Here is a 20,785-nt window from a genome sequence, read left to right as displayed (position 1 = left end):
GAGATACATTCCTTCATCACTGCAACCTCTTAGAGTCTGAGAGAAATGATTATTAAATAACCAATTATGGGAGGAGATCCAATCCCTTCCTATCTTCTCACTGTCTATAGGGTCAAGTCAGCACCTAAAGGACATTGCTGATAATGAAATTGGATTAACTTTCTCCTCAATCATCTTCAGACCCCACCCTAGTGAGGAAGCCCTTTGTGTTCTACTTAGGCTTGGGTGAAGGGTAGATCCTTTGTCTAGACTGCCAGAGGCTGGGGTAGTCTGGGAGCAAGAGAGATCAGTCACCTCTCCCGGACCCTCATTAGAATAGGTCCATCTGTTATTATAATATTCATTCCTCTCATTGATTGTTAACTGATCAGAGTTGATTGCTACCCTCAGGTACACCCACTCTTCCAAGGCCATATACACATTGAGTAGGTTCCATCTGGCATTAAAAAGTGCCACTGACCCCTTTTATTAATTATCCACTAGCATGATTAATTACCCAGGAACCATGTCTCTCAAACTTTTTATACATCACAAATCCTTAGCTTCCTTCACTTAGGTCAGGTGCTCCCTCCCATAGGAAGTTTTATTGGATCCCCCTGTACCAAAGGTTCTTAACCTTTTTGGTGTCATGGACTCCTCTAGCAGTCTGGTGAAACTGACAGACCCCTTCTCATAATAGTGTTTTTAAGTGTATAAAATAATATACAGAAGAGTATAAAAGAAACCATTTGTATTGAAATAGAGCTATCAAAGTATTTAAAAGAAAAAAAACGTTCATGGACTCCAGGTTAAGAGTTTCAGCCTAGTCCTTGGTAGTTTTTCCCTTGCATTGATTTATATGCTTATAATCTGCTTCCCCCAGGATTATTTGAGAGCTGAATTTGTTCCTTTTAGTCCTTGAAGCTTTGAAGCAAAGCATAGTGCCTCCAATGTAGCAGTTACTTGAAAAATGCTTGTTGAATTGAAGTGAATTGAAATGCATACATATCCCTGGACCACCCACACAGCCAGCCTCCTATTTCAGGCCTTCCTCATCTCTTGCCTAGGCTGGTATGGTCTCTGAAGACAAGGGTTCTTTGCCTCCTTTTTGGTTTGGTATCTAGTACCAAGTATATGTAGTATCAATTGTTTAATAAATGGTTATCAAATTGAATGAAGCAAAAAGAACTGAGTTAAGAAGTGAGTGAGCACAGAACTCATCCCATTTCTCCCTTCCCCATCTCTGACCAGGGTGCCAGAGCTTCCTGGGTAGCATAGTCACCACACAGGGGATTTGTACTTTTACATTGGGTATATTCTTGAGAAGTTGTAGGGGAAGAAAGCTAATTTTTGAAAGCTGAATTCTATTTTAATGTGTGAAAGGAAACTAGAAGAACTCCCTCCCTTGAAATGCAAAAACTCCCCCTCAGTTTATCTATTTTCCAAGTTTAGATGTTCATATATTGGGTTTTCTTAAAGCAAGGCAAGCCTGCATGTTGATCTCAGGTAGGGAAAAAAAAAGAGACTGCTGACTCAGGAGTCTTCTGCAAGAAGCCTTTCCCACTTTTCCCTGCCCCCCTTCCCCACCAATTGCCAGTGCCTTCTCTCTGAGATTGCATCCCTCTTATATTGGATCTATCTTCTAGGAACATGGTGTTTGGAGGTTGACGTCCCCATTGGAATATGAGCCCCTTGAGGGAAGGGACTATGGCTTTTACCTTTCTTTGTCTCCCCAGAGCTTAATACAGTGCCTAGCTAAATGTTTATTGACTGATTTCTTCACTAATCTATTCCTTGGATCATAGTCCTTGGTAGCAGGGGAAGGGTAGATTTCAAAAAGTCCTGGTCAGCTTCCTTCTCACTAACAAGGAAGCTGTTTTCCCCATGTGGCCTGGACTCTATCCCTGCCATGTGGGGTAAAGGGCTCTGAGATACCCAGAATGAGAGGCTGATGTTAGTAGGGGTATCAAGGATCCCAAAATTCACAGAAGGCTGATACTTGTGATTTGGGAGATGAGAAGGAGGGCTTCCACTCTGCTCCCCCCACCTTTGCTGGCAGATACCTGAATATCGTTTAAGAGGGAATGAGACCTTAAGAGCTCCACAAGAGGAAAGGAAGCTTAAAATGCCCCCCTCCCCACACACACCGATGGGGGAGGGCACACGGTGACTCAGTGAGACGCATTAACCCACACTAAAGAGTGAGGACTGGGAGGAGAGGTTATCTGAGGGTCAGTTTGCAGCAGAGGAGCAGAATAAAAGCCAGAAGACCTCCAGAAAGAGAAGGGTGGTAATCCTGACATACTATAACCCCACCAACCAGATTAAACTCCTTGTGCTCAGGCCTGTTGCCCAGACTGCCAAAATAGGGCCCAAAGAACTCCAGCAGGTAGGTCCCCAGGACTCAAAGCTCACCGGGAGGGACTAGGGTGGAGTTAAGGCCAGGGAACCACTCACTTGGAACAACTGTGGTCTCTCCAGGGGCAGTCAGGGTTACTGGGATGCGTATGGTGAGGGTCTCCAGGGATGGCTGAGTCATGCGGTGCACATTCTTCTGGTTATCTGCATCCTCTGGCTGCTCGCTCACCTTCTGCAGACAGGTACTGGGCAGTGTATGAATGGGGATGGCCACCATCCCACCACTGGCCTCCGCCTCACATTGATTTTCCCTGCAACCCAAGAGCAGATGTCAGATCCTTGCCGGCCAGTGCCCATCTACCAGGCAGAATAAGCAGATTTGTCACACACCTGCCCCACAGACCAGACCCTTCACATATTAGATACCCAGTAAAGTCAGCCAAAATGACATGATGACTTCTACAGCCTGTGGCTCTAAAATATTTGATATGCATCAGGGGTATCCTTACTCTCTCCACTTGCAACAGGGCAGGAGAGCCAATGTGATACATTTGGAGGACTGGCTTTGGAGCCAGAAGATCTCAGTTCAAATCCTGCCCCACTCATTTACTGCCTGGCTCTTAATATTACCTGTATGACCTCATAAAGTCATTTACATTCTCTGTGCCTCATTGTCTTCATCTGTAAAAACCAGGGTTGAAACTAGATGGCTTCTAAGATCCCTTCTGCTTCTAAATCTGCAATCCTTAGACCACAGGGGAGAACATCTCCTTGTTCTATTAGTTGCCAGGGGTTAATAGCTTAGATTGTGGAGAGGAGATTGTGTGATGGTGAACAGGCAGGAAACTGTCTGGAGCTGAAGAACCATTAGGTAACGCCTGATGGAGAATCCCATGAATGGTCAAACTTCTGTGGATATTAGTCAGTACAAGAAGAAAGGAGGCAGATCTCGCCTCAGCAAGACTTAAATTTTCCTAAGGGTCCAGCTGAAAAACTGACCTTCTCCAAGAAGCCTTCCTGACTTACCTGGCCCACAATTACCTTCCTTTTATCCTATACCTATTAGAATATAAGATCCTTGAGGGCAGGGACTGTCTTTTGCCTCTTTTCGCATCCCTAGCTCTTAGCACAGTGCCTGGCACATAGCAGGCACTTAAAAATGTTAATTGATTGAATCATTGATTGTAGCAATCTACCCAGAGCCATAGAACCAGAGAATATTAGAGCTGGAAAGGGACATCAGAGGTCATGGAGTTCAACCCTCTCATTTACAAATGAGGAAACTAAGGGGGGAAGGGGGGGATGACTTGCTCAAAGTAACAGTGGCAGGGAAGCTAGGTTGTACCAAAAACCAAACTTTTGAGCTCTCTAAATGTTTCATCGAAATGGAAAGAGTCGTGGACTAGGCATTCCAGGTCCAGGTCTGCCACTTACTGTCCATGTGACCTTGGACAAGTCACTTCCTCTGTCTTGGTCTCAGTTTCCTCTCTGTTAAAGGAAGGAGTTGAATTAGATGACTCCTAGGGGTCCCTTCTAGCTCTAAAATCCTACCATCGTCCAAAGGTCTCTCTCCAAAAAGACTGGAAATCTATTGGGCTTGCAAAAAAAATGATAAGGACAACAAATAGGCCTTTTATAGGTATGAAACAAAGCGAGAAAAGGAACAAGTTAAAAGAGATCCAATGCTTGGGGCAGATGGCTTAATGCTAATGGACTCAAAGAATGGCTGAAGTCAGACTGAAAAAAATCAGAGCTACTCAACCCTCCTGATTTGCTTCTGCCTAGTTTTGTCAAGAGCCAAGAAATCTAACATGGCCTCAGGCTGCAAGAATGGAAGCAGAGGGTCCAGAATGATGATGACAATGCCACTGTGCTGGGCCCTGGTCTGACCCTATCTACCATATCTGAAGGATCTCACTCAGTTCTGGACCCCAGATTTTAAGAGGGGCACTGACAACTGGAACACATTTAGAGGTGATCAGCTAGGAAGGTGTGTAGGCTCTCAGGCAAGCCTCACAATGGCCTGCTGAAAGACTCAGAGACCAGGTTCCTCAGGAGGGATTAGAGTTGTTCTGTGTCACCCCCAGAGAACAGACCTGGAGACAAAGTAAAGATGTTAAAAGGAGACAGAATTCTCTTCAATCTAAGGAAGACTTGCCTAGCAATCAGAGTCATCCAAAAGAATGGAATAGACTTTCTTCTGAAGGAATGAGCCCCTCCCCCCCCCCCCCCCCCCCAGCTAGAGGTATTTCAACAGAGTTTAAGTAACCATTTGCCAAGGCTGAGGCAGAGTACTTTGGGAAGAATGGAAGAAGGTTGGCTAAAATGATGTCCAATTCTGAGATTCTAGTAGATTGATAGATAGACAGACAGATAAACATATAGATTATGTATATGTATATATGTGTATTGTGTGTATGTACACACATGATCAACTGCCAACTCTTGCCCTTTCTACCTCCCATCTCTATGTACTGACTCCTCCCTTGAAGTCAATGTGCTGGCTCACTCAGGTTCACCGACCTGATCTCTTCTCTCTCCGTCCAGCTATATCCTTTTTTCATCAATTCCTTTTCCACCACCTTTGGGTGCAAACCCCATGCACTAGGGTCTGCTCTTCTCTGGCCACACCTGTCTCAGCTGCTACCCAGGCAGCTAGGTGGCGCAGTGGCGAACCTGGAGTCAGAAAGGCCTGGGTTCAAATAGAACCTCAGATGCTTACTAGCTGTGTAATTTTGGGCAAGTCACTTGACCTCTCTTTGCCTCAGTGTCCTCTTCTGTAAGATGGGGAATAATAATAGCACCTCCTTCCCAGGATTATTGTGAGGATCAAATGAAGTCATAATGGTAAAGTGCTTGGCACAGTGCCTGGCACATAGTAGGTGCTATATAAATGCTTGCTGCTATTATTACTATTTTTATTACCACTTCCCCTCTCCATGCCCAGTGGACCACTCTTTGTCTCTCCTCACCGGTCCCAAGGAAATTGAAATTTCCAGGCATTAGCCATAGAAAAGAAGGGTATCATGGCCCCATGTACACAGCAGGTGCTTGGCAAACACCCGAGAAAGGAACGAAGCAAGATGAAAAATCATGTGCCAATCAGCATCTTTCATCTCACGTCTAGTCTGGCATGCTTAGCCCTAGGGCTGGTGCCCGCCCCGCCCCGCCCAACCCCCCTCCGCAGCGGCCCGCCCCCAGATCCTGCCCGGCCATCGACTGTGGCCCACTCACTTGGGCTGATGATTCCGCAGCTCTTTCTCCGCAGGCTCCCCATCCTTCTCTCCTGGTTCCTTTTCCACCGAGTCATACATGGACAGGGCTTTGTGCCTGGTCTTGTGCCTCCGGGGCGGCTCCTCTCCGTTCTCTCCCTTGGGCCCAGGCTCTCCTTCCCGGGTCCCTGAGCGGGAGCCACCCCGATGCCGTGCCCGACGCTCGGGCTTGGCCCCAGCGACGGTGCCATTGCCTTCCTTGCCCGGTGGCTCTGCCGAGTGCCGGTGGGCACGGTGCCGCCGATGCTCCTTTTCAGTAGCGACATCCTCCACAGAACCCCGGCGGTGGTGCCTCCGGCCGCCTTCCTGGCCCCGGGAACGTTCACATTTCCCTTCTTTATTGCCCGCAGTCTCTTTGCTTCTGCTCCGGCGCTGCCGGTGCCGTTCTTCTTTATTGGCAACGCCCGACTCCCCATTTTCTTCCCTGACACCCTCTGCCTTCTCCTGTTCCCCAGCCCCTGCCTTTTCTTTTTCTTTCTCCTTTTCCTTCTCCCTGTGCCGGTGGTGCTTGCGGGGCATCTCAGGGCCCTCAGGAGCCGTGCTAGGGGACACTTTGGTTGGCTCTGTGGCCTCCGGCCCCTCCCCAGCCCCTGCTTTGCCCCCTGGGGCCCGGACCCCTTCTTCTCTACGGGGCTCCACCACCAGGGGTCGATCCAGGTGAGTCTTCATGTCAGGACGGATGTGGCGGGTGGTGGTGTAGCGGAGGCGCTCCTCAGGGTCCATCTCACTGTACAGGGCTTCACAGCTGGCCTGGAAATTGTGTAGACGGATCTGACTTGTGCGCTGCTCCCACACAGACCTGGCCTTGGCCGAGTTCTGCTGCTTGCTGCAGAAAGAAAGGAAGACAAGGGGGTGAATATCTTCCTGTCTTCACACGCCCACCCACTCCCCCTTTTCCTTTTTTTCTTTCCTTTTTAAACTTGTCTTATCTTAAAAGGTCTAAAATTTTTATTCTGGAAGCCAAGGTGTGCACACAGAGATGGAGAGAGATGGCTAGTGGAGGTAGAATTATGGGTGCTATGGCAATAACAGGCCTCTACTGGTGGAGGAGAGGGGAGGAGAAGGAAGGGAATGGTACTTCATGGAGTCCCAGTGCAAAAGAATAGATCCAGAGCTGAAAGAGACGTTAGAGTCCAGTGAGTCCAACCTCTTCATTTTACAAAAGAGGAAAAACTGAGGATCAGAGAAGTTAGATGACTTGCCCAGTAAGTGTCTGAGGCAGGATTTGAACCCGGGTCTTCCTGACTCCAAGTCCAGTGCTCTAGTCACTATACCAAGATGACTCTTTTGGGTCTTTCTGGGCTCTGATTCCCATAACTTTGCACTCCACCTTCACTCCTCCACTCACACTGTTCTCCCTCCTCTCCCCCGGCCTCAATCTATGGCCCTCATCCCTTACTGTAACCTGCTGGATAGAGGTACTTTCCCTATAGGGGAACTTCCTTCCCTCTCACCTGCCTCAAGGTCAACATGCACAAATGTTGACCTTAGGTGGTCCAATTGGAGAATTGGACCAGATGGTCACACACATAGAAGGAAAGAGAGACTTTATGCTCTCAAATCCTCATTCGTGGCTCTGAAGAGATCTTGCTACCTGGGCCTCTCCCTGAGTTGGTAGATCTCATGGGAACTTTTGGGGAAAGAGACAAAGTTGATGTCCTAGTTAGGCTCAAATTGCTCCCAGGAACACTATTTACATTCTCAGAATGCTGATAGATCCCCAAGACATCCTTCCTAGGTCCTTCATCCTTGCCAATGTCTTGGGGGGAAATAGGAAAGACTAAGGGGAAGAAGATGGCTGGGGAGTGGAGTAATACTCGTATATGATTGAGGAGGGGGAGTTTGGATGGACAGGTGACTGAAGTAGTGGAAGGAGACACCCTGAGTGAGGTCCCACAAGTTCATGGCTGTGTCCTAGAGCAAAAGAAACATGCAAAGAGGTCAGGTATATGGAAAGGTATTACGGGAGTTCTCCTGGAAAATATCCAAGGATGTAGCTTTATCAAAGTCCTAAAAGGAGGTGGAGTCCAGAGGTGAGGAAAGTCCCCAGGAACCCCCACCTTCTCAGCTGGACCAAGAAATCAGGAACTCTAAGCAGGAACTGAGGTGAGCACCATTAGCCTTATCCCCATTTCTTCCTGCTTAAAGAGCTTCATCTCCCCTTCCCATCACGTCTTTCTTTTCTTCCCTCCCACCCTCTTTTGATTCTACCCTCCCCGCCCCACCCAACACACACACACACACACACAATGGCCAAGAGCCATTGGGTTACTTTGGGATTGAGAGTGCAGGGGAGAGGAAGAAATTGGCATGAATGTTAATTAGCCTTCTAATTAATTAATTAGACTGGTTTCTGCTGCCACTCAACCCCAGGCACTGGGACTGGGCTTTACTAAGGTAAAGCTGATTAGATCCAGGGGATGTCTGGGATCCCACAGCTAAATTCTCTGTCATGGGCACAGAAATATGGCAATTCCCTCAGACTGCCCTGTAACTGTGGGAACTATACCAGGCTTTACACAGCCTGCAGGACTGCACTCTAACCCACATGTATATGCACTCACACTCATGCACGTACACACACACACACACAGGCCTCTCAGCCTTGAGCCACTGATTTCACTTGCAAGCTCGATATGGGTTAGTTTGTGAAGGAGCCAGGAAAAATGAAGAGATTATTTCATGAAGAGAAATGGGGGGGGGGACAATCATAGGAGAAATTAGGCCATCATTGGTAAGACGAAGTGCCACCCAGATGTTCTCCAGCAACCAAGGATTCTACACCATCCCCTTCTCCCACCCCTGCCAACTTCACTGAGGCTCCTCAGAAAGCAGCCTCCCTCCCCAAGGGTCTCTGGCCTCAGAGGGCCCATCTCCCCTCTTGTACAGACCCGATCACATTTTAGGACGAGCATTTTGCAACTGTCCAAATAAATAAGGGCTATTCCTTCTTTTGTTTACAGTAAGAGAAACTGAGATACTTCTGCTATTCGCTTCTGTCCTGCCTTTTACACTCCCATCACCCTACCCCCACAGGCACCATAACTTTTCAGTCTGGGCACCTTTGTTAATGTCACAGTGTTGGGAGACTACCCCAAGCCTGTGTTCCTGTGGATAAACTCCATTTCAAAGGCACTCAGAGCCCTGGGGAGTTGGGAATGGATGCCCTTGGCTTCCTCAGTCACCATCCTCCCTGGTAGAGGAATCCTACACCCACCCCACCTCCAATTCATGTGACTCTGGTCACCTCACCATCACCTCATCAGCATCAATGTCAAGGCGTGCACACAACTGTATCATAACTACTGAACTGTATATAGTGTCTCCTTGTTACCAAGCACTTCACATCTATATCCTCTCATCTGGTCCTGTCACCTTTGGGACCAATGGCAGGTCCATGGGTCCTGATCTCCAGCTGGGCCTGGGAATAAAATCATCATACTTTATAGTTAAATGGCAGGTGTGCTATCATGTTGACCCAGATTCTTTGGAGCAGAGATCCAGAGGTGGTCTAGTCCAAGTCCCCTCCCCACCCCCGCTTCCTGGAAGCCCAAAAATATTGAGTGATTTGCCTGTCCTTAGTCACAGGATTTGCACCCAAATCCTCAGACTTCAGATCTGTTGTTCCTTCCATTGTACCACTCTGGCCATGGTCAACCCAGGACTGACCCCAACCTCCTTAAGCTAGTGTTCTAGCCCAAGTCCAGGTGTAAAGCTCCACTTCCCTGAGTCATTTGCTTGAACTTGCTCATAAAACTCCTTATCAAGAAAGACCTTTGGGTGATTTTCGCATACCCTCTCAACTGACCCAGCACAGATGGCAATGTCTCAGCTTCCGAGGCCTGGCCTGTGGACAGGGATGGGGAATGAATGAGACTGGGTAGATGGCAGCATTAATACAGGAAGGCTCCTGAGTGAGCAATGCATTCATGTTTGTGGATGGAGATGGGCCAGGCATGCTGGATGGAGACCCTCTGGGCCCAGACATTTCCCCTGGGGGCTAGGGCAAGCAAAGCTTTTGGGTTTGAAGTATCTCCACTGATTTCTGCTTAGAGTCAATGGTGCTCATACAATCCCCATAAGTGGCCTTATCAGCCTGAGCCACAGCTCTCTGTCTCTGTTTCTGTCAGAAAATCTACTTTGACTGACCCCTTCTCTCATCTAGCCCAGCTTAACGCCGTAGCTCTATGGACCCAGGACCCAGGCCCTCCTGTCCATCTCTCCTGTGAATTCCTCACCCTCAGCCCCCTCCCCCCAAGAAAGTTTCCAAGAAGTACTACTAGAATCAGGACTTACAACAGCTAGAATAAAGTGAAAGAAAATGGTGAAACATAATTTTCTTCCTTTTCATCCCCATCCTTCTGCCTTCCCAACATGGAAACTCAGTTGATCATTCATGATCTCATTCACAGGTATCCCACACTCCAGAGTGGGACCCTTGGGTGCAAATCCTTGGGCTAAGGTAGGTATGTATATATGTAGGTGGGGTGGAGAGGGGATCGATCCTCTGGGGTCTTCTTCCCTGTCTTCTTTTTGTACCTAAATGCCCTCATGAAGAGAGATCTGCTGTCTTACCCAGTGGCCTTTACCGAGGGTGACAGAAACTGCATACACACACCCTGTGGATTTGCCACCAACTAAAGCCTTAGAAAGATACCCACCAGCTTCACTTCAAGCTCAGACTTAAATAAACAAGATGCTTAAAAGATGTGAGTGCATCTGTAGTGCTTTCAAGTTATTTGCTTCCTGGACTTCCTTGGGGAAGGCAGAGGGAGCGGGATGTCCAGATGCATGATTTCATCACTGTGTGGGAACTCCCTTCATGATTGGCAACTCATCTCTAACTTAGAATCTTTGTTGCCTGAAGTGCTAAGAATTTAGATAGGTTGCCCACCATGATCACATAGCTAGTATGATTTAGAGGCAGGCCTGAACCTGGGTCTTTCTAACTCCAAAGCCAGCCCTCTGTCCAATGCAAGATACTGCCTCATTCTCTCTTTTTTCCCCAGACCTGTGATTTCACATGGGTAGAAAACTATCAAAGTGGAAATTCCCTCCACTGAAACAGATCTAGAATTTATAATCCTAAGAGAACATTGGCTTGCCTCTTGTCACACAGACAGTTATGTGTCAAAGGGAAGACTTGAACTCAGGTCTCCCTTATTCCAAATCCAAATCTCTGATTGAAATACATCCCCCTTCTTCCCACCTAATTCAGATAATTACTACTTACAGCCTGTTCTGACCAATGAGCAGCAAGGATCTCCCAGAGAGTGTTGAAGCTGGACCCATCACTGCTTTCTAACACTTAGCAGGGTGTCTGAGGTACCTCCGTTGTTGAACAACGGATCTATGGGACTGTAACACTGAAGGAATTTCCCCACTACCAATCAACCCACAGAAGAGTGAATAGTGGTCCCACCCTCATGTACTTGAAGGAAGGCCGATCTGCCCAGTATAAAATACTGACAGAAATATAAACTGAAGAATGAATTATACGTGGTAGAGGACCTAGACAGCTTTAAAGACTGGTCATTTAGACTGGTTATTCATAGTGGGTGTAGATTCTCCCAGGTGTCCCTCAGTAAGTGCCAGCCACAAACTGCCCCCCTCAGTCTGAGGAGAGGATTCAGGTCTGTGGGAGGACATAAGTCCTTATTCACTGAGTTCCCCAGTTAGAGGGGTGTCAGGGAGAATCATGATATCACTCCAGTTAGCCCACAGGAGTGCATTGAAAGTGGGGGAGGGTAGCTCCTACATTAGCACATTTGGAAGGTCTCAGGAAGTGTCCTGCTTTCGGTTCTCACCAGCCAGCGGAACTCAGCCACTGAGCAGCCCCAGGAGGGAAGGGCTTTTCTGCCAGGAGAGGGGTGAGATACCCCAAAAAAAGGAAAGAAAAAAAAAGAAATACCCCTTCTCTGAAGAAAAGGATAATGTAGAAAGAGCATACAAGTAGCCCACATTTTCCCTCTGACTCAGGCTCCTACTCTGTATTTGGGGTGATAAGGTCTGACTCAGCTTGTCAGCAGCATCTCCGGTAGCAAAGACATAGGTTTGGTCTCCAGGCAAGGTCAGCTCACTGCCACTCATGGACCAACCTGAGTGAGACCCTCATTCATGTACCCAGTGAGAGAAGAGTGAAGACTGGGGAAAATGCCACATTATGACCAAAAGAGACCCCATACCGATGAGCCTTTTTATGAAAGAGTTAAGAAACAGGCTTTAAGGGCTTCTCAGAATGAACAGCTTAAATTCAGACAAATGAGAATGGCACCATTTAGGGGGCACAGTGGGCCCTTGAATCAGGTAGCTGAGCACTGAGGCTGGCTGATCTATTGCTGAGCCTTGTTCCAATGCCAGCTGCCCTAAGGCTGAGTCTGCCTCTCAGATCCTGTCTCCAGGACTCTCCTTCAGCACTGCTCTCAGATGACTCAGCTAGAAAATTGGCTCCAGGTTCTCTATTTTTGCTTAGGGAAAAAATGAACAAGTGACTTATGTAGTCCCTGCCTGGTGTCTCCCCCCAGCCTCACAGGTGGCTGGTCTCCCAGTCTCATGTACATGATCCATGGCCAAACGATTCTGGAGGATGAGGCTGAGTGGGCCAGGACCTGCCAAGCCCTGTAATTGCACTCGTGGCCCCCTTCTCCCAAGCCAAAGGCCAGACACATAGGACCACAAAAACCAACACAGACAATAGCACAATATTCAAAATGAAAAGAAACCAACACAGTGAACTCAGGCATGTTAGAGATAGGGACAGCAGACAGACAGACAGACTGGACAGACAGATAGACTAACAGAGACAAAAAAAGAGAAGGGAGGGGGAGTTGTACTGAACTACATTTAGGATGTCAAAACGTTCCCTGTACAAAGCACCAGGCAGTTCTCATTGAGGGTGAAGATGGCTGGTACGCCCCATCCAGGCCTGGGTGGTGTTTGATCCAATGATGTGAATGGCTTTTAGGAGGGAATAGGAGTTAAGCAGGCGAGGAGATGAGCCACATGGGTGCAAATATCAGAGAGCCATTTATGGAATATCGTAACAGAGAGCAACTCACGGTGAATTTACGCTGGAGGCGGATGAGCTGCGAGATACAGTGCCTCGATTTTGCTTTACAAAACTGCACATGCAAAAAACAGAACAGAGCCAAAGGTGAGAAAAAATAAGATAAAATTCTAACACACAGGGAAGAGACTCGAAACAGCTGCGGCCCGGCCTGGCCTGTCAGGAGAACCACTGTAGCCACATCTTGGACGGAGCCCAGGGAGGCTTTCAGAAAGTGCACCAGCTACAAAAGAAAACCGTCTCCTCAAAGAAGGGAAAGTGGGGGCAGGGAGGTGGGAAGAATTGCCACCAGAGCTGACTCCCACCCCCTCCCCAAAGTATCCCCTGAGAAACCAAAGCTCGGAAGAGAACGAGAAGCCATTAACCTTCGCCCCTCCCCCATTCTACTACCCCTACCCTCCAACCCAGAAAGAACCAGTCTGAGGCTCTGGGGCTTTCTCATTCCCAGTCGGACTGAGACCTTCCTCAGACTCTGCCACACCCACCCACGACTGGGGGAAGCTGGAGTAGGATCACTACATTAGCCACTTATACCCAGGCATTGCCTTTTGGTGTGAGTCCAGGGGAGCACCATGGGCTGAAGATCACTGTTCTGCTTGTCCCACATAGGTCAGGGCTGTCCGCAAAAAAAAAAAAAACTTCTACTGGTTTTTCCAGTCTCTAAACCCCAATCCAGGCAGCTTCTACTTATGGTGAGAGAACTTCCCTTCTCCCTGAGTCTGGGCTTAGCCTAGAAGGTTCCTGCACAACTCTGGTGCTCAAGTTTATGGACTGTCATGGGGTGATTTAAATCTAATCTATTAAGAACATCAACATTAACAACAACAGTAATAATCCCCATTTATATAGTGCTTTAAGGTTTGAAAAACCACATATTTCATTTGATCCTCACAACAACCTGGGATATAAGGAGCTAATTATCCCCATTTTACAGACCAGAAATCTGAAAATGGAAAAGATCAAGTGACTTGTCCAAGGTCACACAGCTAGTGCCTGAGGCAGGATCTGAACTCATCTTCCTTACTCTGAGTACAGGACTCCATCCTCTGTGCGACCTTGCTGCCTAAATTTTTATCATAAATTTAAAACCCAGGGGTTTCCTGAACACATGATGCATTTTTTTAATGCTGGAATCAGGGATGTGCTGGAGCCAGACTGTACCAGCTCAGGCAATTATTAAATTTTCACATGAACATTTAAACTTTTAAAATCAGCAAATATTACAAAAATCAGGGCTTGGTTTATTATTTAATTGATTGTCTAGACTTAAGAAAGTGATGGAAAAAATGGGAATAGTTGCAGATTAAACTTAACGGTGTGTTGGGCACAATTCCCCACCCCCACCCCCAGAAGAGCCAGTTGTTAAATTTTTACCAGCACACCCCTGGCTGGACTCACAGGCTCACATAACTTCTGAGCTGGAAAGGATCTTGGAGATCATCAGTTCTAAATTTTGTTACAGATAAGGAAAGTCAGTCCAGAAAAAAGTCAGTGTCAGTCCCCACTTGTCAGTGGGGAAATGATAAATAGCAGAGTGCGACGGAAATGCAATTCTCTTGACTCCTCCTTAAGGGGTGTGCCTCCCTAAAACCCAAATGCCTCCATGAAATCTAAACATTGAATTCCATTTACATCTCTGTTACCCACAAGACAGTTAAACTGCCCAGAGATGGACCAATGGACTTGTTTTTCCTCTGTAGCTTCTCAAAAAGAAGGGCAGTGACCCCAGTCACTGTCCTTTCCCATTTGTCCAGCTACTTTAATGACTTCTGTTCTGGGCAGTGAAATGAGCACAAGTTTCTTTCCCAGGCTTAGGTTCTCAAGAAATCAGATTCCTCCTAAGTCTAAGATCAGAAGAAAATCAGGGGATGGGCCAGCCTGGGAAGGACTGCATGTGGCTCCTGGCAAGGTCAGAGGCTGGCCTCTCCTTTCCATTCCGTGTCTCAGCTCCTCTCCAGGATCTAGGACTGGGGGAATTCCCTCAGACACCTGCTATAGGCTGAGGCTGCATCCCCTGCCTGAAGTCCAGGACTAAGCAGGACTCCTGAGCCAGGCTTCTTGGTGAGGCTGGGGCTGCTTCCATCTTGGAGAAAGCTGACAAAACCCTGGACTTTCCAGTTCTCTGATGTTCTGGTAGGGACCAGCAGCAAACACGTGGACCACATCCCTAGGCTGGCTTGCAGTTCTGTTTAGGGTTGAATACCAGAACCAGGAAAGAACTGAGGCTGAGAGAGAATGGGGCAATGTGGGACTGAGGAATACTGGAATCCTTCTGAGTCACAGTCCAAATCTAGACAACTTGAATTGTAAAAGTTCATGAGTGGGAAGTGAGTCTAATCATAGTAGGATTCCAAAAGGAGCTGGTCTCTTTATGCCATCAGCTGCCCATTAAAGCAGGAAAAGACATGGGTAGAGGACACTCAGACCTAGCGCAAAGTGTATCATGGAACACCATCCACCATCCCACTGGTCAAAGAGAAGGATGGCTGTCTGGAGCCACTGTAATACTCAGTTGGTCAATAGTCAAGGGCAAGCCTCCAAAACAGCAAGATAGAGGCTTTTTCCTGACAAATGACCTTTCCTCTGCCCCAGAGGAACACATTAAATTAAAGCCCTTTGGATCACTGACTAAGCTCACAATACCCTAGCTCTGGTTTGCAGTCTGGAGGCCTGGGAATCCAGACCTCTGCATTGCTTTGCCCCTCAAATACGCAGGGACCATCTTTACATCCTATTTCTCAGACCCCTAAAAAGGCAGATCCTGAAGGGTTGGTCTCCTCTCCATGTGATATCATTTTCCCAAGGCCCCTGTCATGATACTCATGGAATTCCACACCACACCTGGCAGACCAGAACCAGCACTAAGAAGCACTCCCACTCCTACCCCCACACGTCATCAGCATTCCATTCCATTACTTACCATGACTGTGCAGAAAGAGGAATAGAAAAAGAAAGAGACACAGAAACACAAAGACACACAGACAGATGGACGGACAGAGAGACAGATAGGCTGACATCTGCCTCACTGGGCATCATGGCTCTATATTGGATGGCTGCACCACAACAAAGGCAAAAAAGCAAACTGGGAAATCCACATTCACATTCTCTCTTCCCCTCTTCCCTAACCTCAAACAAATACACGTACAATCAGAGATACACACATACACACAGAGGCATATACACAGGTGTGCACACAGAGACAGACACACACAGAGACAGACACACACAGAGGCATACACACACACACACACACACACACACACACACACACACACAGAGGTAGAAACACACATCCAAAAACACTCAGGGAGGAGAGGAGCATTGGAGGCTAAAGGGGAGGAACAAAGAGCCCACCAGCTCCCAAGAACATGTTCACTCATCTAAGGAGCCTTTCGTCTCAGATTTGCTGGTGATTCACAAAGTTTTTTGCAGGGGTCTTTGGTTTAGATTTCATGAATGACAGCCATGCCCAGTGACAGTTTATAAAAGACACAACTATAGAATCTAAAAACATGAGGCCAGAGGAAACCTTAATAATACTCAGAGCCTGCAGAAGATATAGGCCCACACCCAGCCCTGCTCCCCAATATATGTACAAAAGGGACAGAGAGAGAGAAAGAGGAGAAATTGTGCCCCACAGGGGTGAGAGTCCTGGAGGCTTTTCTAGGGTCTGAATCACCTTGTATATGGGACAGTTATGGAGCATGTTCCCCTGAGGCTCTCACATACGGTGCCCATCCCTCCTGGGGGGGCGGTCTTCTTGCCCATCACAGTTCTACAACGAAACAATTCAGGGGGCCCCAGTTCAAAATTTTGTCCCATCTGGTGTCCTTCTTCTCTCACTCAGAAGCCTCCCTGGAGAACAGTCCTGTCTACGGATGTCTAGGGACCCCACGACCAAAAGTGACCATAAAACCCAAGCCGAAGTGAGGGAAGACCATCAGTGTGTGTTACGCACGCTCACTGGACTCAAGGTTTCCGCCCTGGGCCCTGACTGGGACCCTCTTTGGTACTGCGCCACCTCAAAGACTACTCTGGAAACCTGAAAGCTAGAGGGCTAGAAGGTGGCATGATATTCAACCCCAAGTTCTGAGGCCAGAAGTATTTCTGAGGGGTGTATCCCCAGGACCAGTGATCTCTCACTATCCCAGGGGCAGGTGAGAAAAGAAGGTGCTGATATATATATTAACCCTTTTGTACACAACATTGGTGCAATCCTATGTGGAGAGAGGAGGCAAGAAGAGGTAAACTCCAAGGACAAAGGGAACTTAGGAAGCTAGGATTTTCCAAATTTCCTTCCAGTTAAAGGATATGCCAATTTATACTTCCAAGGAGCGGGGAGGGAAAGGGGGCAGGGCTTTCCTCCTGTCTCTGCTTCTCCCAACATCTGTGCACCAATGAATGGCTCCCTGATAGCCCACCCAACTGCCCTCCCCTCCATCTGATACAGGAGCTCAGGTCCAGGGTGGGAGCAGGCTCACTGCTGTACACAACAGAGGGCTTCAGAGGGAACAGGGGACAAACTGAACAAACTCACTCACCTCTAGAAACAATAAAGCATGGAAAATGCTAAACAGAAAAAAACCACAAAGCCCGAGTGAAACCATGAGCTGAAACGGAGCAGTCAGAACATTAAAGAGTCAACTTGTCTTGGTTCGTTATTACTTTCAAACAGACATATTTCCAAAGAATCGTTGCCCCTCCCTCCCTCCCTGCCCCCAGCCCTGTCACAGTTAGCTGGGAGATGTGTCTCTCCAACAGAGTTCACCAGGTGAAAAGGTTAGAAAAAATGGAAATCAACCCCATGACATTTGTCTTCTATAAAAAGAGGAATCCTATCCCTGAGGGCCACAGGATGAGGTAGGGGGTGAGAGTTCCAGCAATCCAAACCAGGAAAGATTTCATATTTGTGGATTTTGCTAAAGCCTAGGAATCACCCTTTACACGTAGTGTGATCATGCCCATCAATGACCCACTACCTTTCCACAGGTCTGTTCTCTGAGTTCTCAACCAACCACCAAATTGAATTCTCAGCCCAGAGGTTGATATGGGAAAATCCTGCCCAACAAAACTGCAGAGTAATAAATGAAATAGGAGCAGCAGCAGAAGTAGCGAAGTGAACTGTTTTCGAAACTATTAAGTCCCATTCTCCAGCACCTCCCTGGGTAGAACCAAACAAACCCAACCAAAACAAACGAAAACTAACAACAGGCTGAACTCGCATGGTGATGAAAATGCCAGGCCCCGGGCAGGAAAGACTCACACAAAGGCAGCCTCCAACCAAGGACAGCATTTTTGCATTTTTCTGTCCTGGGAAAACTGATGCCCAGGAGAGAAGACACACAAGTGGTAAGTAGCAGAGTCAACATTGAAACAAAGGTCCTTTAGCACCAAATCAAACTCTTTTCTAAACCCTTTGATTTTCGCTGATCTGACTTCCCTTCAAAGCCTAGGAAAGCACGAACTCTTTCGAGGCTGTAGGGCACTTAATATCAGGCATCTCTAGATTTAGAAAAAGAGTCATTGCTGAAAAGCTGGGTATAAGGTAGAATTTATATATTATTTCCCTATCCACTGACTTACAATATTAAATCAGAGATGTGTCCCTACAAGGAAAAACAAAGAAAGAAGCACAGCAATCTAAATTTAAAAGGTGATTTTGTTTGGATTATGTTAAAAAGAGGCCCAGCTCCCTGGAATCAAAACATCTTTCTTCTGGTTGCCTGGACAAAGTAGAACTAGGAAGGAAATAGGCATTTATTAAGCTCCTACAATGTACCAGGCATCGTACTAAGTGCTTTACAAATATTATCTCATTGGTCCTTACAAGAACCTGGGAAGAAGGTGCCGTTTCTATCCCCATTATAGCAGGCTCACAAGGCTAGAAAGTGTCCTGAGGCTGGATTTGAATTCAGATCTTCCTGACTGCAGGCCCAGCACTCTATGTGCTACACCACCTACTTCCTCTAACTTTCTCTGTGTCTCTTTCTGGTGGTAGACTTACAACTCTGGCTTAGACATTCCTGGTAGATCTTCGGTACAATCTAAGGTTTCAGAGTAGAACAAGGTAGGTTACCAACACTCCCCTGTCACCACCCCATCAGCCAAAGGAGGCCTCTTCTGTTCAAATAACCCTCTTGTTCCATCTCAGAGTAATGGTGAAGCTTCACCTGGTGAACTCTTTTCACGGGCTGATGAAGAGAGGAAAGGGAAAGAGCCCCAGCCTCTGCCTCCTTCCTTCCAGGCCTGGCCATGAGGAAGCCAGAGCATAGTAATCAGTGAACCACAGAAGCTGCCCGGCCCCTGCTCTAGAGAGCAGACCCCCATTCCGGGCACCCCCCCCCCCAAGCAGAAAACCACCCTTACGCTGCTATGGAGATGTTGGCAGCAGACAGGGGGCTGACTTCAGCGACCTCTTTGGCCTTCTGCAAAGCAAGCTTCTGATTGGCAGCTTCCTCCAATTCTTCCTCATCCTGTTTGGAAAGTCAGAAAGTTACAAAGTTACAGGCCTCTTTTATTTCACCAAAGAGGAAACTGGCATCCAGAGTTTTGTGATGTGCCTAAAGTTACACAGCATGTTAAAAGTGGATCCCTTCAAAGGCTTGGGTTTGGATACTTGAAAGCACAAAGAATGACCATTGTGGTGAAGATGTGACCTTAGGAGGGTCTGGTTGAGGCGACTTTTCTTTGCACAGCCTGGAATCAGATTCCAAAATCAAACCCATAGGATAAAAAATGTGTAAGTAAAAAAGACTAAAAAGGCAGAAGAATCTGGAATGACCAGTTAATCAGTGAACAATACACTTAATAAGCCAAGCCTGTGTTTGCGCTATAAAGAAGGGAATGTGGGACAGTTTCAGGGTTTCATTAAAGGGATTTTTTGGCTTCTAAGTGATTCTGTTCTTTCCTAGGTAACCACAGAGAACAATGCAGTGCCTAAATCAAGAAGGCTCCAGTCCAGAAGCCCATTTGTCTGTGATGTGGGACAAGGGTAGAAGAATTGGAAATTTTCTATAATCATTTGAAAGAGGCAGTGCTGCCTCACAAACTAATTTAGAAGATTTGGAATGAGGCCAGAGTTCCAGTTTAATTAACCTAATGAAAGCAATTAAAACTATTTCTAAAGTTATAACATGCTCCACATACTAATTCAGCTGGGACTCTGGGGGTGGGGGCGGGTGGAGAAATTCCTAGCCTGGGGGCTTGTGACACCTGTGGAACAAGCTTTTAAAAGTGCCTCCTCCCCCAAATCCCCCACCTTTCTTCCCCTCATCTTGCAAATAGCCACAATTAGTACTTAAATTATAGTAGATTATAGTTCATTTTGTCTCCAGAATTGGGGAATTTGGAAACATGCCAGAGTCAACCACCCAGCGCCTGGTGCATCTATCTATCCCTTCTCCCACATGGGTATACGGGACAACACATGGATTCTGACCAACAGCAGCCCAAAGGCTCTGCCACAACATCGGGGGAAGGAGAAGAAAAAGGAAAAAGAAAGGAATAAGCATTTATTAAACACCTACTGTGTGCCTGGCACTTTACATATATCTTTATATTTGATCCTCATAACAACCCTGGGAGGTAGGTGCTACTATTGTCCTCATTTTACAGTTAAGGAAACTGAGGCAGAAAGAGGTTAAATGAATTACCGGGTCACACACCTAGTGTCAGATGCTGGATTTGAATCCAGGTCTTCCTGACTGAGAAGCTACATATTCTATCCACTGTGCGACCTAGCTGCCTCTGAACAGCAGTCTCCCCACGAGGAGTGCATACATCTTTCCTTCCACATGAATGTTCAGGACAGAACATTGATTCTGAGCATTCCAAGTGGCACGGTGGAAAGACTCCTGAACTTTGAGTCATGGCACCTGAGATTGAATCTTGGCTCTGTACTTGCCAGCTGTGACCTTGAACAAGTCACTTAACCTCTGTGGGTCTCAGTTTCCTCACCTGTAAAATGAGCACCTTGGATTAGATGGTGTCTAAGGTCCCCTCCAGCTCCAGCTCTCTGAGGTTAGGATCCTGGCTGGGAGGATCTATGAGCCAGCCAGAGCAGGGCTCGCCTCACTATGATGCGAGGAGGAGCGTCAAATACTCCCCTTAG

At 47.3% G+C, this 20,785-nt stretch overlaps 1 protein-coding gene across 1 annotated transcript in view; it reads right to left on the bottom strand.

Moving 5' to 3' along the window:
- CACNA1B (calcium voltage-gated channel subunit alpha1 B) overlaps nt 1-20,785 on the bottom strand; it is a 257,782-nt gene that overhangs the window by 110,949 nt on the left and 126,048 nt on the right. Inside the window, exons 19-21 of the mRNA XM_036750823.1 lie at nt 19,042-19,148; nt 5,572-6,435; nt 2,437-2,648 (exon numbers count right to left, since the gene is read on the bottom strand). Of these exons, the coding sequence (XP_036606718.1) occupies nt 2,437-2,648; nt 5,572-6,435; nt 19,042-19,148 (1,183 nt within the window). The remainder of the gene's footprint in view (nt 1-2,436; nt 2,649-5,571; nt 6,436-19,041; nt 19,149-20,785) is intronic.

This window comes from Trichosurus vulpecula, chromosome 3 (genome assembly GCF_011100635.1).
Source record: "Trichosurus vulpecula isolate mTriVul1 chromosome 3, mTriVul1.pri, whole genome shotgun sequence".
NCBI classification, from domain to species: Eukaryota; Metazoa; Chordata; class Mammalia; order Diprotodontia; family Phalangeridae; genus Trichosurus; species Trichosurus vulpecula.
The sequence above is the reverse complement of the archived record's forward strand: the minus strand, read 5'-3'. Positions and strand labels throughout refer to the sequence as shown.